The 18,473-nt window shown below is 37.4% G+C and overlaps 2 protein-coding genes across 4 annotated transcripts in view; one reads left to right on the top strand and one right to left on the bottom strand.

Moving 5' to 3' along the window:
* Window positions 1-17,752, bottom strand: part of SYNPO2 (synaptopodin 2) — a 98,996-nt gene extending 81,244 nt beyond the window's left edge. Inside the window, exon 1 of one of the 2 annotated variants that reach the window (XM_009936484.2) lies at window positions 17,525-17,752. In XM_009936484.2, coding sequence (XP_009934786.2) covers window positions 17,525-17,653 — 129 coding nt within the window. In that variant the 5' untranslated portion in view covers window positions 17,654-17,752. The remainder of the gene's footprint in view (window positions 1-17,524) is intronic. The other variant, XM_075420894.1, reaches the window with a different exon arrangement.
* The window catches only part of SEC24D (SEC24 homolog D, COPII component), a 232,051-nt gene that overhangs the window by 141,200 nt on the left and 72,378 nt on the right, over window positions 1-18,473 (top strand). The gene's annotated exons all lie outside the window — the stretch shown is intronic.

Raw genomic sequence — 18,473 nt, 5'->3', positions numbered from 1 at the left:
ATGAAAAAAGATTTAAACATGAAAAACTTGAGATTACTTGGGTTTTTTCCTCTTGTGGATGTGATCACTTTGCAATCCAGAATATCCAGAAATGTATTCTAATTTTAATGAAAGCTGTAACTCAGATAAGAATATCTGGTACTCTAAGGAAAATAGCACGTCATGAGACTCGCAATAAATGTAATGTGTAAAATGGGTGTTACTGCATACAAATTAAAGTATTTCACTGGATGTGCTACTGAGATGGGAAATAAGAATAGAGTTATAAACTAGCTAAGGGTAGAAGGGGAAGAAATCCTGATATTAAATTCAGATGCAAAAGCAGAGATTAATTTTTTAAGTTGTATTGCCATCCATTTAGCTCTGAATCCCTGACACTACAGTTTATTAGAGAGGTGGAGACAATAGAATTCATTGTAACATGGATTTACATTATCAGAGGAGCTACAGCAGACTTCTTCTGTGTTGTTAAAATAAATTAATCCAAACCAGCAGGGGAGCGTCCTTGAATTACAATGGTTGCATTATTCAGAAACTGTAAAGATTGAATTTTTAAGGAAATCCAAATGGCACATAGCTTGGGAAAGAGCCAGTTGTTTTTTAACGCTGCCATTTTTAACAATTCTTAATATAAGAAACCGGAGTATTGTTTCAAGCAGATCTTTGGCATACATTTTCTATGACTTTATTTAATTATCTTCCTCTGAAATATTATTATTATTATGTACCAACCCAAGCGCAATCCCAGATAGATTCTGAAGTACTTTAATGACCTTTAGCCAAAATCTGTGCCAGCTTGAAGAAGTGCTGGCTAAGTCAAGGATGCAGTTATATACACAGAAGGCTGCAGCCCAAACATTCACGAAATGCAGCAATCCTACAGCAAGGGCACCACTGTGTGTGCCTTCTAGGAGGTAAAGTAATATTTTCCTAACAAAACTTTCAAAGAGGAAACGGATACAGAGTAACTAATATAATCAGATCGCAGGCACAAGTTGGAATTTGGTTGGAACACTAAAAGTAGTCTCTGTCCTGCAAATGGATTTTTAAAAAGTGAAATTACTGCAGGTGGTCAGAACTCCCCCCAGATACACGTTTCTTTCTAGGATTACTCCGGGGCTGACTCAGCAGGGACACGGCCACGTACTGAATGCACAGCATTAGCTGTCTGCAGTGCTCTGGTTTGGTCAAGAAGGAAGGGCCTTGAAAAATGAAAACACAATTTGAAGTGATATTATTTATGTTTGAAGCACAGTTTTTAGTTTTAGCATAGATAGAATTTTAATACAAACATGCTATTATATCACCGCGGTTGCTAATTCCATTAAGTGATGCATAGCTCACAAATGCAGCCTATCAGTCAACTGTGCTCTGCCAATGAGCTAGTCACACCTAGGAGATGTATGGGTACATCTGCATTTCCTGAAGACAAGGCACTGAAGTGTGAAAGCATCAGTACCTTAGATATTTTTATAATGTAAAAAGCTTTGTGTTTTTTAAAGACATCATAGTTCCTGTGCATTATAATTTCACTAAACTTCCATGTAAATGTTGAAGTCAATTAGTGGGGACAAAACCTAGACAAAATCCTGCTTGCTTAATTAGTTTAAGTCCTGGATTTTGCTGCTATCGAACATTCATATTTTGAAAACTTAAAGATCTGAAATCTGCTATAAGAGTATGATAGTTTTGAAGAATGCTGTGTTACCCCAAATTACAGTCATATTCTCCCATGTAACCTTTTTGTATTCCCCCTGAGCTTTGTTGAAAATGTGCTACAGTTCTTCTAGTGTAGCTCTATCAGCTTCTGGAGAGTTATGCCACAGAGGTATAGCCTATTCAATACAATGTTATCGGAATAAATGTTAGAACATGAAATCATGATAGGCTTCTGTTCTTTTGTCTCCTCTTCCAAAACCATAAAGAATAACAATAAGGGTTAAGAAAGATAATTAAAAATGCTATGGGACTAAAATAAAAAAGATTTCCAAACCTTACTCAGATGTTAGAATAATGGTACATTTTAGAGAATTTTCTAAAAATAACAACAAAAGAAGCAAGAATATGCAAATGAGCAGGATAATCTTGAATGTATCAAACATCTGGAAAATATAAGCGCACATAAAAGAGCTACTCATTTTAAGGATTTAATTTAATAACTCATCCCGTTCAAGAAGATTAACATGTGGCTATAAAATACTTACTTGCCATCAGAACATTTCACCCCAACACAGTAGTAGTAGTTTTTTGCCAGCCCTAGTTATATTAGTTTAGGACAACAGCATTCATTTGTATTTTGTGTGGCTATTGTTGCTCAAACTTTGCTACAAGATACCCTACATATTTTTCAGTATTAAATGATGCTTTTAACTCAGTTGCATGGTTCTGGCCATATGGAACCTCCAAGTAACCTTAGTGTGTCTAAATCCAAAACTGCACCAGATCTTTGTGACTTGGATTTTAGAGTGGGCACTGCTTTTACTACAGAACAAAAAGAAGTGTATCTTGTACAGAGTGAAGAGGCATTTTTTCGAAGTACTGCTGAAATTAAGGCATTGGCAGCTACAAAACCCAGATCCTCCATGTAGTTTTTCACTTTAGATCTATGGAAAGTGCTTCAACTCCCAACAAAGGTCAAATACTAGCTTAAAAACATGAGATACAAGCATAAGAGGAAATGGAAATCATTCTGTCTTCTCCTCTCATATGCATTATGTTGCTTTCAGAGGTTGTTCATGAAAGGAAAAATAATCTGAAGGAACATCTGACAATGACAGCACGGTATTCATGAATGATTGTTTGAAGGAGTGTCAGGAAACCTGTGGTAATGGCATAGTCAGCCCTGACCTAGAGCACTCTTCCAAATGCCAAGCACTGAATAAAGGGAGTAGAGGCTAGGAGGAACTTGTGAAGGGCCATCTAGAAACTGAAAAGACATTTATGTGGATCAGTTCTGTAATTGTGTATTTCTTTCCTGAGCAGATGCTTCCCTGTGGTTCACATTACTATATACACTGGAAATTGATGGTGGTGTAACTGCTTATCTCGTGGCACTGTTTATAGTTGTCTGTTTAAGAAACCTTTACAGTCAGACACAAATTTCAGCATATCGGTCCTGTAAGAAGTCATTTAAAAATCAACTGAAGTTCAAGAGTGGCATTTTAAGAAACTGAATAGAAATGTAGAAATGTACAGTGCTCTTTTTCACCTAAAGGAAGATAACCTGACTCTGATTGCCTCGGAAGACTTATAACTTTGCTGACACCTCTATTACTATACAATTTTGAGGGAAAGGTCCTGTTACATGAACTGCTAGTATCTTCTCAAGTTTCTCTAGGAAGCACACTTTTTAAGGATTGTGTAGTCTTTAAACAGATGTCACAGGTCAGCACCTTCATAAATTAAATTCAGTGCCTGAGTCAGTGTCCAGTTTCCTTTTCTCTTTATTGTTTTGCCCTGCAACTTACCTTTTTCTTATTAACTTAAGCCTAATAATAATTTAAAGAAAACACACAGCAAGAGTATTTTAATGTCACTGTATCAGAGGGGGTTGCTTTCCAGTTCTTTTCTTGTTGCGTGGAAGAAACCAGAAATCTGCATATTGAAGTAAAATATATCTCATCCTCTGTGCCTGAAGGAAGACACTTTGATGCCAGAGATTACTGTAATTTCTGAGAAGAAAGAGAAGACCAAGTCCAACCTTTCCTCCCGTGCCCCTCACCCTCTATTCCACACCCGTTGCGTAGGTGTTTTACTCTGTGAAGGCGTTTATCCACCACTGACACCGCAGGAGCGCAGCAAAGCTTTTTGCATTAAAAAGATGAGAGGTCCAGAGATGGAAGGGGTGTTTCAACAAGGACAACCTCAGCAGATCTGACAGACACATACTTGCTTTGCAATAACCAATGTTAGCAGAAGGATGGAGTTAGGGCCAGCTGCTGAGAGGATTTTGCCTTAAATACTCCTTAGCTGTGTGCTCAGTTCAAGCAAAGCAGTCATGCAGATGTATTTCTGACCAGTCAAGTGCAGTTGTGGCAGGATCCGTATTTGAGATACTGGTTTAGATGGTGACTAATTGTATTAAAATGTCGGAGAAACTAGAGGTGCGCAAGGCCAGGGAGCCGAGTGAAACAGCCAAAATGAAACCTGAGCACATGTAAATATCATCTGGCCTGAGAGTATCTTACAAATGTAAAATGAAAGCAATCAGAAAGGCTCAAGGAAGCATTTAAATGAAACTAAACTCACTTGGGCCAATGTGTAAGTTTTGCTTTAAGTGACATACAGGTATAACATGAGATTATGTGAAACCCTAAGGGACAGCACTGCTTTCCGTAATACTACAAAACAATAACAACAGGGAGGACTTTGTAGCATATCATTTCCTCTCCCAGTAAGGAGAAAGCTATACAAGAGTCCTACAATATAAAAGGGACTGGCAATCACAAAGAAACCTATTCATAGAGTATTTTGACCACGTGCAGACCAAAGATCTTCTTCAGATATTAAACTTAGTCCCACAATCTGTGCATCATTAAAAATATTATGTTCATTGGAAACTATTGATGCCAGATAGCACAAGTCTCATTTGAAGGCTTACTCACAGTGACCTGGTGGAAACCTGTTAGAAGCAGCTTTGTAGCTGGATAAGAGACAAGCAAGAGGCATTGCAGAGGACTGAGGCAACAGGTAACTCCTACAGCTATGACTGTGCCTGTGTGTGCATCCAGCATGATTGATCCAGTCACCGAAATAAATTGTGTTCTGTGTTCTTGATGGAACACACCTGCATATAAACATGGAACAATGAATATTTTACGGCCTTTAAAAAAAATGTTTGAATCTAGAGCAGTAAAATGTTTTTGGGAAAGATTTGGTTTGGCTCACGTTTTAGGTGAGCTCAATTGCCATGCTGTTGCCTAGATCACCTGAAAAGAAAGTATTTTTCATCAGAGGAAGGGGTCCTTCCCACCCTTTTCAGTTTCAGCTAAGATTGTGCTAAAACATTATCTCATTGCTGCCTCTCTATTTTTATCCCAGGACCCAGCAACTGACGAACCATGCCAGGGTTTAATTCTTCAGAGCTGGATGATGCAAGAATCCAGAAGGCCTGAATTCAAGCCTGATTTCAACAGGCCAATGAATCTTTAGTTTTCACTTGGGTCACTTAGCGCCCAGTATCAATTTGTGCTAATTTCCTGTCTCTGCACCTTTTCCAGCCCTCTTATGCAAATCAGGCCTGGAAGCACACAAGAAGTGAATGACCCAGAAGGCTGGTACGGGGCTGGGCACCATTGTTTTCAGTCCATGCATTTCAGTGCTCCATTTGTTCATGTAGTAACACCAAAAAAAAAAGACAGGCCACAAAGATAACTGTCTCCTCAGGCTTAATTATCTATGATACCCTTTGTACCGGTCTTGCCAGTGCAGAACGGAGGCATTCATGGTCCTCTCGCTACATTTAGATTCACTGGGTTGTTTTTCACTGTTCCTGTAAACATAGAGGAATAAAACTGTAACTCTGAGAGTTTGAGAAATTTTTTGCTTTTGTACAGTGACAAGAGATTTTAAAGTCAAATGCTGTTTGTAGTCACAAATTGTGCGATGAAATCAGAAATCTTTTGTTGACATCCTGGTCATCTGGAAAATTACTTAAAAATGTAACACATTTAGGAGCTGAATCAGAGCCTTTCAAATAAAGATGCAGTCACGGAAAAATAAGTTGGATCACACCTGTACTGATCTGTTAATTTAAAACTATCTGGGTAAAAATGGGCTCAAGCTGCAAAACTCAGATTTCCAACACCCTACCTGTTCAAGGATGCATTGTTGTATTTGGGTTTGGTGTACTTCGTAGGAGTCTATTCTTCATAAGATTAGTAAAATAACCTGGTTTTAGAAGAGCTAATATTACAGACTGAAGTCATGACTGAAAGTGGGGGTAGAGAAAGGAAAAGCAGTATAATGAGGAACTTAGAAAAATCATCATTTTAATATAGCTCAAAATTTGGTTCAAATTTGATACAGGACCTGGGAGACTTCTTACATCTCCAGGGCTCCCAGCCCTGTGTGCTCTGCCTGTGGTCAGATTGGGCTGGAAGAAACCGAGGTTTGATATAATGGGGTTTTTTACTCTTTTTTTGTTATTATTTCACTACATGTATTCAATAGTCACGTGTAATATTACTACTGAATGTTCATAATATGGTGTAAAATAGGTGCAGAAGTATTTTTCAGTTTTCTCTTTAAAGAATTATGACTGCCTCTTTCTTAGGGCTTTCTGAAATATTCCTTTTTATTTAGTTAGTTTTTTAAATATAAAAATGTGTCCTAATTATAGTGGTATGAAACCACAAATCAAACACTAGTACAAATTTATGGACTCCTCCTTAAGATGATTACATTCTATTTGAATAGAGGGAATAATAAGTAGAAGTGAAAGGAAGATTGATTTAATATTATTATTTAGATTAATTTGATATTGTGTTATTCTTGACTTGGTTTATATACGTATTTATCTTGAAGGCATTAATTCTACACTTCAGAATTATTTGGTCCGGGAGGTACTGAGCAGCTTCAGTAAGAAAACATTAAAGCTAGCAACCGAAATTTCGCCAAGGTGTAACTGTCTTTACATTCACTTACCTATGATTTTGGCGAGCATGAATAAGAGCACCATCTAGTGATAATCAATATTATGTCAGTATCATGAAAAGGTGATTATTCAGTCTGGACATAAAGGCACACTACTAATTCACTTAGCAAAGGGGCTTGGGGACTTGAAAGGAAAAGGTGTTCTAGTTGTGATTTCCAGTTCAGTTTAGTGACTAGAGTCTTCCCCTAGACACTCCTAAAGTGCACAACACATATAAAGACTATCTTTGACTGACAGTATGGATACCATGAGATAACACTTTAAAACTAACATTTTGTTTCATTCCAGTGATGGAATTTTATTATGTGTTATTGTAACAAAACCCTCCAAGTTTGCAAATGGCTCATTTTATGTTGATCAGCATAACATACTTATTCCACAGGCTAAGAATTTAGGTGAAACCATTCTAGTTTCCTAGGTATCAAGCTTTTTGGAAAGCCAACAATTCTGAAACTTTGGGCTTTTTTCAGTGAAGGATGTCAAACAGCTGCTCGTCTGTGAGGATCTTAGACATTAAATAGTATTCTATGTTAGAATTTGCTTAAAACATCCATGCTTAATGATGGGGGTTTTTTCTAATTGTAAGAATTTTATAAGCCGATCTTATACTGTCATTCTGCAAGTATTATTTCAGTGTGCAGGAAGATCATTGTGAATGTATGATAATATATAAAAGCTATTTATCCCTTTCAGATTATTTCCATATGCATTTTCTGTAATTAAATCAGTGGCTTATGGCAGATAGTCTTTGAAGTGATCTCTGCAAAATAGGAAAATGTAATTTGTGGAACAAAATGCTGATCAGTCTATTCCAGCCACATCTGTTAAACTCTAGTAGTTCAGAGATTTCTGTGATGACAGAGTTCAGGCAAAGCAGAAAGTTTCCTGTATTTATTTCAGTCCAGTGGAAGTTCACGGGAAGTGATGGGCACTATTCTAACCAAGTAACAAGTTTGAAGTCCGAAGCATTGTTTGCCCACAATTTTCAGTGAATTCACTGAAAGTGATGCTTAAGTAACTGTACTTGTGTGTTTAAATAAAAGTACTACCGAGAGAATGATAAGAGAAAAAAGACCAATAATTTCTGGCAGAAGACAGGGATTTAAAGAGGTAAATAGAGAGATGGTCTCTTCAGGAACACCAGTGGTGGTGGTTGAGTAAAGCTAGTGAAACTCATGATGTGATTCCCCTTGATTGCAGTACATCTTGGAAGCACCTGATACTATACAGGAATAGACAACCATTATCATTTCCATTGCACAGTTCTCCATATAGATGCTTTTCTTCTGGAAGAAAAGTGGTTTCTTTGCAGGACCCTTAGAGCCTTTCCAAAGGGATGTCAGTTAAAACTGTTGAAGGTGCAGCTACAACAAGATGGGTGTGCCAACACAAGGAGTTACTGTCTGACTTGTCCTGCCACAGCTGTGCCTGCTGAAAAGGTTGCCACCCACAGCTGCTTGGCACTCCTCTCTCTTTCCTCCTCTCTGTCCTACCGTGGAGGTTTCTACACCCGAAATCTTACAGATGAGCTGCTCATATGACTGTTCCCTGAGCTCTCGGGCAAAATGAGGTGAGTTAGCAAAGCCCTGGTATCTAAATCGGTTAAGAAATACCTGCTCATTTCAACTAACACAAGCCTGTCTCTTTGCAGAGTTGAAGAAAGCAAGAGGGTAGTTCCAAGTAGTCCCTTCAGCCAGTAAACATTTGGAACTGAGAGATATGTCCACAGTCTAAATTTTCTCCTCAGCTTACACTGATACATTATCAGTCCTTTAATAAATGGCCTCTAGTTTCTAGTAATATCAGTCTAGTACATATTAATAGCAATCATTTCACTCTCTTATAAATATGCAAACTGAAATGTCTTCAATTTAAGTGGGTATCTTTGTCCTTGCAAAGACTTCCAAGACAGCTTGGAAATAAAATGCATAATTACCAAATAACTTGAAATAAGTTACATTATTTAACAACGCTATCAGAATATCCCAAAATCTAAGGGTTTTTTTGGTCCTTGGAAGGGAATGGCTTCTGCTAGACACAGAAAATTTTAATAAGTAGATCCCTAGCAAAAACTGCTACACCCTTCCCAATGAGGACTTTTATTCATGGTATCTGCTTCTAATTAAATAACTGTGTTATATTATTCAGACTAAGGCCCAGTCCCTTACTCTTTAAAGTCAGTGGCAAAGCTCCCATTGAGTTCATGGGAAAAAATGCAACTCCTTTGTTAAGGCTTCCTTTATAACAATATTTCAGCTGTTTGTTTTTTAAAACAAAGATTCAATTTTGCCACCTTTGCCTGCAGACAACAAGCAGTTCCTGGTACTCCTGTATTAGGTGGAGAGTACGAGAAAGTGGAAATCTGGTCTTACTAAGTTATGTTTCCCTGTCATTCTATTTGTTTTTCTTTCTGTTACTGTGAAGTGCCACAATGAACATATGATTGTTTTGCACTATCTTTATTTTAGAAACTTTCTTGAAATTCAATATTGTAGCAATTTATGCCATACGTGTCATGTTTATGCTATAGAAAACATATCAAATGAAACCAGCAGTGTACAAAACCATAGCTTATCTACTTTCTTCATAGTTTTGACCCATCACTAGTTCATCTGCTAATGAATTTTAATATAAAACATGCTTACAAAAAACAAAGCATCCAGCTTCCTAAATGGGACCATATTTCTCCAAATATACTTACAAAAAGGCAAGTTTATAAAATAATGATTCTACAGCTATGCAGTCCAGGATGACGTAACTCTTTTGAAACAAAAGGTTACCCGTGAATTTGATGCCCCATCCCAGACGTAGGAAGGAGATATCAAACAAAGAAGGAAACTTAGAAGGATTCAAAATACATTTCTGTGGAAGCAGAAGATCTGTAGACAGTGTTTCCCTGCTAAACAAGAAAAGAAGATTCTGTGCTGTGCCCAGGACAGCAGCACGTGATAGAGAGCTCAGGGTATAAGCCCGTTGGCTCTGCTGAGCTTAGAGCTAGGCTTTCATTATAATTTACCTTCCACGTAAGCAACAAATAAAGCAGCCACTTCACTGTTCTCAGCACCCCACTGAGAGCAAGATGCTAAGGTGTTTTGCAGATTTTTGGCTTTCATGCTCAACACCATGTTGTACTGGCAGATAACCAAAAAATAGCACTTTGATTTTGGTGCACACTGAAGTATTTCAGTCTAAATGTGCGTTAGTCTCATCCTAACATCCACATTGACTATGGACTGGAGATTCTAATGAAATGGAACAGATGGGAAAAATCACAGAAAAGGAAAAAGAAATCCACTGCGTAACTTGTGTACATTAGGTCTGAAATTTAAAACTTTCAAGCTGATATCCAAGGGGGTTTTTTTACTGCCAGTTTCATTCCAGCCAATGAACAGTGCTCATAAGTACTGGTTGCAATCTAAATGTTATCATTTTTGTCCACAGTTAATTCCATGCACAGAATTGTTCCTCTTGAAACTATCTCTGCGAATCAGACTCATTTTATAGAGTGCTAAGCATTTAACCCATGAAATATGATCTCTTAAACTAATTTCTACTCTAAATATTTCTGCTGTAAATACGAAGAACACTGAGTTCTGTATTTGGAAGAAAGCCCTTCCATGATATGCACAAATTGCTTGCGGTATCCTCTCAAACAATCTGACACAATCCTAAAAGGCTTTCTAAACAACATTTCCTGTTGTGATATTTTAATGTGAACTTGGCCAAAAGTCTTACTATTGCATTCACATTCATAAGAAGAATGCAATGGCAGAAAATACAGAACAATGAAACATAATAATGTCATGCAGTATATTTTAAATGTTTCCAGCAAAGAAACTAAAAAGTGCAGCAAAGCTCTATGCAAAGCAGCTAATCTAATTTAGTAGGAATACACTGGGTTTTTTTAGTTTGTTTAGTTTAAATCAGTGTGAATTATGTTGTTCATTCTATTCCATTGAAAACTCTCCTAGCATGAGAGTTGGAAAGTATCTATTGGAAACAAACACAAATGAATCCTACCATGTATCCAAAGCGTGCTTGTATTTGCCTAAATACTGTGGAAAGCATGCCAAAACCAGCTTGGTATGTAATTCTGTATATCCAAAACAGGGTATACGATCATCTGCTCGCTCAGCCTCCAGTTTTTAAACAACTAGATGGGACTTCAATACTAAACATTTCTGCTGGCACAATAGCTGGAATGCAAAAGTTTGAAACTAGAAAACATGGACCCCGGCCTTTGGAATTACATATAAGCCTTTGCTGGTAAAGGTGTATGAATTTTTTTTCCTCATTATTTTCCGAACTAGCAATGGCAGATTTTCAGGTACAGAGTTATTTAACAGTGGTCTATTTTAGTTAGAGGTTGGGAACTTTAATTTGTTCCCTTGTTCTTCAAAATAAATTAACCTAACCTCTATAAAGCCCAGCTTCTTCCAGAAGCTGAACTATGTCATCTAAACATGTAAAAAAAATGTATTGGTTATTAAATTGGGTTAAGGCTTGTGATGGACTCAAAATCCTGTCCAGAAAAGATAAACCCACAATTTTCTACATAACTCCTTGTGTGAAAGAATATGTAAATATGCCTTACAGGGTTTTCTGAATATCAGCAAATACCGGCTGTGTCAGATGGTCTGGAGAGTGAAATTGAGAATAAGAGTTTGTCCAGGCTGCAAAAACAAACTATGTTTGGAAATGTATTAGATAGCAAATTTAAACAAATAGTTTTAAATACAGTCCAAGTAAGGCAAGTTGTGTTTAAAATCATGTAGGTTACCTCTAAACTCTCCTCCTTTGCTGCCAAAGTTCAACTAGCATGTTTTAAACATGGCTTGCTCTGTCTGTTGCTAATTCATAAGGTTGTATTCAAATTCTGTTTAAAATTTCAATTCATACAAATAGAGAAAGGTCAGCAGGGTCATGTTAGCTCAGTACTGAGCCATTACACAGCATGCTGAGCATCTTCATCTCAAACACAGTAGCGTACAGTAAAATGCTATTTGACTATGCATTAACAAGTATATTTTCAGAAGCAGGCAGCACCAAAGCACCAACTCCAACTCCAGGATGAGTTTTAATATCACCTGGAGATGAGCTGAAACACATAACAGTCTCTTACCTTCATCTTACTAGGAGGATGGTGCTCTTAGTTCAGCAGTGCAGAGGCAAGCAGGGGAGCAAAAAGCCACTGCTTCAGCAACTGATGGTTTGTACTCAGCTGTGTGACTTACTTAGCACTGAAATGAGCCAGGAGCACAGGTATAACACAGCTATATTTATCATGTCTCAACTAGAATGTAGTGACCACAATTTCAGCTTTTACTAACCTAGTTTTCCTTCCTGGAAGTGTGAGTGTTTGCCAATGGTGACAATGTAAGAGAATGTCAGGAACTTGAGAAAGTTTCCTTAAATCCAGCAGCTTTGATATACTTTGTGGATGGACCAACCGTCTGCTAACATACCTCTCATTTAGGTGACAGTGACATGCTTTGCCTTACCTCAGTGTCAAAAACATAGCTGTGCTAACATGTCTTATCCTTTTTTGTTTTTTTCCTACTAGACTATGTGTAAAGGTCAACTTGATGAAAGCCTCTTGGGGTTCTGCATGTGTCAAGGATTTCGGAAAAGTTCAGGGAGAAAGTCGAACTACCACAACAGAGCCCACCTCTGTACACATCTGGCATTAAGTAATCATATTCAGACATCAACTTTTCACACTGTTGGTTCAGGTTGTCCCCATGTCTTTGAATTTCACTTTCAGTTTCAGGTTCCAATGAATCCAAAATGGTGAAACTGAGACTTGAATTGAAATCTGAGTGTTTTGATGAACAAGCACGCAAGTCTAAAATGAGCAGGCAGCCAGTTGTCACGTGTCATTACTGAGCCAAAGGTAAAACTACTATTTGTGCAGCAGCAGCAGAAGTCTATTCAGAAATTGGCAAAACAGTCACAAACTGTAGCAATTTTGCATGCAGCCTAGTTGAGTCTGATGGATTTGAAACCCGAATTATGAAAATGTTTCATAGGATCAATTAGGGATATAGGTAACATATACAAGACAATGGAAAATTGCATGATACTCGGCATGTTTGGACATAAGAAAATGTCTGTAGTAGAGCAAAAATTATCAGGGTGCAAAATCATATTGCTAAGAGTTTCAAAATATCCATAAAGTTCTTTGAAATAACTTGGCATTTGAGAGGATAGGTGTTATAATTGTAGTTATGCACTGGCAAACTGGCATGGTAGAAACTAAAGGAAGGGAAATGCTACTATTTTATTTTTCTAAAATTTTAGTTGAAAAAAAGTTGCTGAAAACGTACATAAAACCTGTCAGCACTTAAAAAAAAAATCACTGTGTGTTTCTCCATATGCAACTACATATTGTTCTATCACTGATGAATAAGGGAGAGACCAAGATGAATGCTCTCATAAATATAAAATAGGACAACTTGGTCCCCTTTGAAGACATCTTTCTTGCTGAGATGTATATATGTAGAAATATACCAGTATATACTACATATAGACCAGGGTACTTTGGAACTGACGTGATCTGAACTCAGTAACAAGTGAGGCACCTTGTCCCAAACCCATTAGTTTCCTCAATGTCTCAGTGTGAAAACCTACAACACAATTGATCAGATGGATTTTTAATTATCTGTTTACTTTTAGAATACTGATAGGAAAAAGAGGACTGAATTTCCTTTGAACTGCTTAGAGGTCTGAGTCATGGAGCTTACCACCCTGGAATCCTAGAACTATTCAGTTAAGTTCCCAAACTTAAGTTAGCAAGACTTTGACAGATACAAACAATGAGTTCATCAAATTGCTGTTTGGTGTAGGTAACAAATGTGCTGAGAATAATGTACCTCTATTGTAACCAGATGATTTAATGGAGTTACATCATTGTTGAGTTATAAATCTGAATCATCTATAGGACAACTCCACTAAATTACCTGTTGCAAAAGAAATGCTTCTTAAAGGATATAGCTTCATTATATATAACATAGTTAGTATTGTGAAGTATTAGCAGAAAAACTCACAGGACTTTCTTTCAAGTGCTAGTCAAGAAAATAATCCATCATTTTGTACATTCAGTTTTTATATATTTTAAATTAAAAACTGCAAAGAAATTTACAAGGGAAAAATCTATTATATTCATTAAAAAAGCATTCTTTCCTATATCTCACAGTGGAAATAGAAAGGATATCACGTGTCACTTTACTCTTATATATGTTGAATTCTTAGCCATCTAGGGTCACTGTTGTACTGAGATTTCCCAGCAGTCTCCTGCTTTGGGAACGCTGTCCTACAATGCAATACTGACATGGTTTAGTGTCTTGATGTATACACAGCACAACTGATACCACCACTGTTTTCCTTAGATTTATACTCCTGATTATCTTTTTTTTGTTTTTAATAACATTCATTTATTAGACATCCTTCTTAAAACAGTGCCTTTTGACACAGTATTTAAAATGGATTTTTTTAAAAGTCGTTATGGGATATGTGGACAGTATATAGAATATGCAAATGCTTTTTAACTGAAAATAATTTTTTAGGAAGTATTTACAACATTAATGGACATAACAGAGTAAGTTGATGTACACAGCTAGGGTTGGGAGGAAGAGGAATGTTAAGCAGTTTGTATGCCTCTAGAGAAAACGGGTCAAATGTTTTCAAAATTTACATTTTGAATAAGAGTTAAAAATGGACAAATAAAATGATACTCTGTGATACTTTAAAAAAACCCATTTGTTGCAATCTCACATTTAACAAGTTACTGAAATGACTCAAGTGTAATTTAATGGTTGTAAAATTACTTGCTGACAAAAATTTCCTATTTTATGTGCTGGTGAGAAAAAAATACTGAGATATTTCTTGGGAAGGCAAAAGGTCTGTCTCTATCTCTTTGTTAACACTGCGTGATCGTGGAAGACAATACTTTATACTACAGGCAAAACTCTCATTTATTTTAGCGGAAATGCTACTTTCATATATGCTTTAATAGTTAGGCAACTAGCAATAGGGGGAGGTTTACATATTTTTTTGTAAATGTAATAAACCAATATTTTAAAAGGCATAAAACAAGCTGGTAAAAGTTGCTTCTGGCAGTGAGGTGCAGTGACTTATTTCATTAGCTTTAAAAACAGTATGTTTCCTTTATCAAAAGGGTAGATAAGTGTGAATATGGGATTTTTGTATCCTGCCATATTTTCATGGATTATCTCATTTCCCCCCGTTTCACATCCCCCTCCCCTTTAGATCTGTATCATAACCACTGCTCTGCTCATGACCATGGCCTGAGTGTGCTTCCCTCTGCAGCAGTCCAGGGCTACACTGTGAGCAGGTTGTGCCGGCAGCCAGGCCAGCAGCCCCTCTGCAGCTTTCCCAGCTCCTGCAAGCTGAGACACCAGAACCAAAAATACACATTTCCAACAAAATCTTGATTGGTGTCAGTTGCCAATGACCCACTGGTTCCGTGGAGCTACATTAGTATGCACCAGTGGAGAAGCTGAACCTTAAACTGAAAAAAAACCAAACCCAAACCAGTTTTTTATTGTGTATAGGAAACACAGCCTTTGGGTTTTGGAGCCAGTAGGAAAATTACTGTGCACTAGTTGGGTAATTCTTTACTCTTTCATAAGTTACTAGATTCCGTTTTCATGGATAGCAGAATAAAAGCTGGAAACATTGCCTCTCCCCAAAAAGGGTCACGCATAGTGTAGCTGCAGACCCCCCACCTCGCTGTGCCTCAACCCGACGGCGGTGCCTGACCTGGAGACCCATGTCTGCGGGCCTCTGAGAGAGCCCAGGCTCCCCGGGGAGGACGGCGAAGCCTGCCGACAGCGTGAGTCCCAAAGAAAGCTGTGGCCTGGCAGCTCTAGGTTTCAGGTTTTCAGCCAGATACTAGTGTCAATTTTCAAATCCTGCTGATCCTGACCAACTCCTGAGCGTGGAGAAATGAATGATCTGGAACTCATAAAGCACCCAATCCACCATGCTCATAACACTTTTATATGCTGGTACGCATGTACTCGTACAAAGGGTGTTCTGAAGTATTGGATTACGTGGCCTTTTGATTGGGTTCATTTGCAAGAAAACAAACTAATGTTTCTCTGATTTTTATTTTCTAAATATAAATCTTATTTTTTTTTCTAAATTTAGATCTGTTTTACTGGTGGATATTCCCATTAAAAGTAAGGCACAACTGTTACCGTGTATCTCATTCTCAAGTCCCAAATTTTAGTGGTAAAGCAGAACTCAGAAGTGCCACAGTCTAGGATGTGAATATAACCAAAAGTATCTGTATAGCCGATTTTTATCAGGAGAACTAAAGCTTAATCAGAATCTTGTGTTCAAACTACTGTGCTTTTTACTTTTGGTTTTGTGTAATGCAGGCCACTTGCCGTTTACCATTACTCACAATTTTTTAAGTTCTAGCTACAAGTTTTCACTAGATGGCAGGATTCCACTGTCATCTATTATCAGTGGCTTTATTTGCAAAGCAAGAGTTGCCCATCGGTAGGAAAAAAATTTAAACACGATAAAGTTTTGCGAAATATAAAAACAAAAAACTTAACAGAAATGAAAAAAAATATACATACACTCAATAAATCATAGCTCTGTTACTGAATACGATTAATATTATGGGCTGGAAATCACTGAAAATAGTAGTGAAAGATGTTCTTTTCTTGACAGAGGAACTAAAAGGACCTTCTTTTATAAAATGAGGTAGACTTGCTGTTTCTGCTGTGTGTGAAAACTTAACTGATCCAGTAAATTGGATTTAACTAATTAATAAATATATTGACAGCTTAAGAAAGTTAGAGCTCAAATAGTTAAACTACTGATATAAAATACTCTCGCAAAGCACAGAAAAATTAACACTCAATGTACTGGATTACCAAGATACGAAAAGGTAATAAGATAATTTTTAATCTCTCTCCCTCAATTTAACAAGGCAGAATTCATTGTACGATGATCAGTCCCAGTATCATTTCACCCAGTGGTGTTTTGCTGACCTCGGAGGTCTGGACAAAATTTGTCCCTCTTGTCTAGGAGAACAGACTGCAGCTCCATAGAGTTACATAACCCTGAATAACTGTGACAAATCTTCATTGTTGCAGCAGTGGAGAAGCTGTTGCAATGCAGTGAGTACTGATTTTTAACAAAACTACTTTTAAACTTTTTCTTTTGCAATTCGGGATTACCTTTTCTTATTTTTTATTTATTTTTTTATTTATTCTAATTTTTAATGTCTGATTTGCTCTCACTTTATACATGAAAATAATTTATGAAGTGTTCAGTAATTTTCAGTGTTGCTCATGAAGCATAAGAGGGAATGTTTGGCATCTATTAAAGCTTCTTCTAAGACTGGATAACTTTCCAAAAGCAAAGATAACTCAGCGTAATGCTTTCCAGGATTCCCAAAATAGTAAGAACATTTTCTCATGATAAAGCTGTATTTATTCTATGCCTAGAGTAGAAAAAGTATCATAAATAGATGACTGAAATAGCATTTCCTAGTATGAGATTCAGTTTTGCGATATGCTGGGTGCATTCAGAAGCACAGCGAATCGAACAGGAGCTGAAAGGCATGTATCATTTCACAATTCCAAACCTTTAACATTTAAGAAAATGTTTGCAATACTTGCAAGCTACCAAAAAGCAATCATTCCTTTTTATTGAAACAAACTTAATCAGCACCTGTAGAATCTCTGCAAAACAGGTTAGCAAATTCAAACAAGCATCACAATAAGACCCACACCAACCATTTCACTGGCAACAGTATATATTTAAACAACCTAGTCTCTGCACTCGTGTTCACAAAACACCGATAACATCTTTTTCTCATGATCCTACCTTGGCGATTTGCAAAGGCTGCTTTTGCTCCTTGCCACCTTGCAATCTAAAGCCCCAAGGTGCCCCTCCGCTCATAGCAATGCAGAGGTAATCCCCTGTGCCCATTTTCCTGGTGCAGTTAGGCAGCATTCATTTACAGAAGAACATGAAATATTTGCCTCGCAGATGTTCAGCGAGCCGGAGATTTGCCTGCCAGGCAGAGCTGGAGACCCAGAGCACCACACTGTTGCTGCTGCTGTGTACTGCACTAGCAAATGTAGTCATTCAGAAGAATGTAAGAGCTCCCTCGGACCAAGGGCACAGCCCACTCTTTCGTCAGATTTCTACGCTCAGCCCACCTTCAAAGTACAGTAAGTAACGTTGAGGAAATGCACACAAAGAGACTCGGCCATGAGGCAGAAAAGGCTGTATTTAAGCACGATTCTTGTGACAGCTAAATCAAAACAACAGCAAAAAAAAGTGTACATTTCCCAGTGACAATTTAGGACATAGGTTTACTTTAGTAAATGGTGCCAGACATTTTAAACTCTAATTTATCCGTTTCTTGCGTTCATATTCCAAACAAAGAAGAAAGCAGAATCTTGAGTGAAACATCATTTACATCCTCTGAATAACTGATACACTTAGATTGAACTAGGTTTATGATTTTCATCTCTACCCTGCATGCACTTTCTCCAGCACTTCAGGTATGCAAAAAAAAAAAACAAAAAACAAAAAAAAAGAAAAGCTTTATAATTTCCCTGTCTTGGAATTGTTTCTTTTGCTGGTTCTCTCTAGCCTCAGTATAGTTTAAAATGCACTGCTATTTAGCGATGACCTGAATTATTACTGGACCCTAATAATACCTGTTCTTATGCAGCCTGTTGCCATTCCTACCAGAGAGGGGAAGAGGATTAGTGGAATGAAGTATCAGATCTCTCTACTGATGCTATCAATGGATGATTTGCAT

Source organism: Opisthocomus hoazin, chromosome 5 (genome assembly GCF_030867145.1).
Source record: "Opisthocomus hoazin isolate bOpiHoa1 chromosome 5, bOpiHoa1.hap1, whole genome shotgun sequence".
Taxonomy (NCBI): domain Eukaryota; kingdom Metazoa; phylum Chordata; class Aves; order Opisthocomiformes; family Opisthocomidae; genus Opisthocomus; species Opisthocomus hoazin.
Note: the sequence above shows the minus strand (reverse complement) of the source record. Positions and strands in the feature narration are given on the sequence as shown.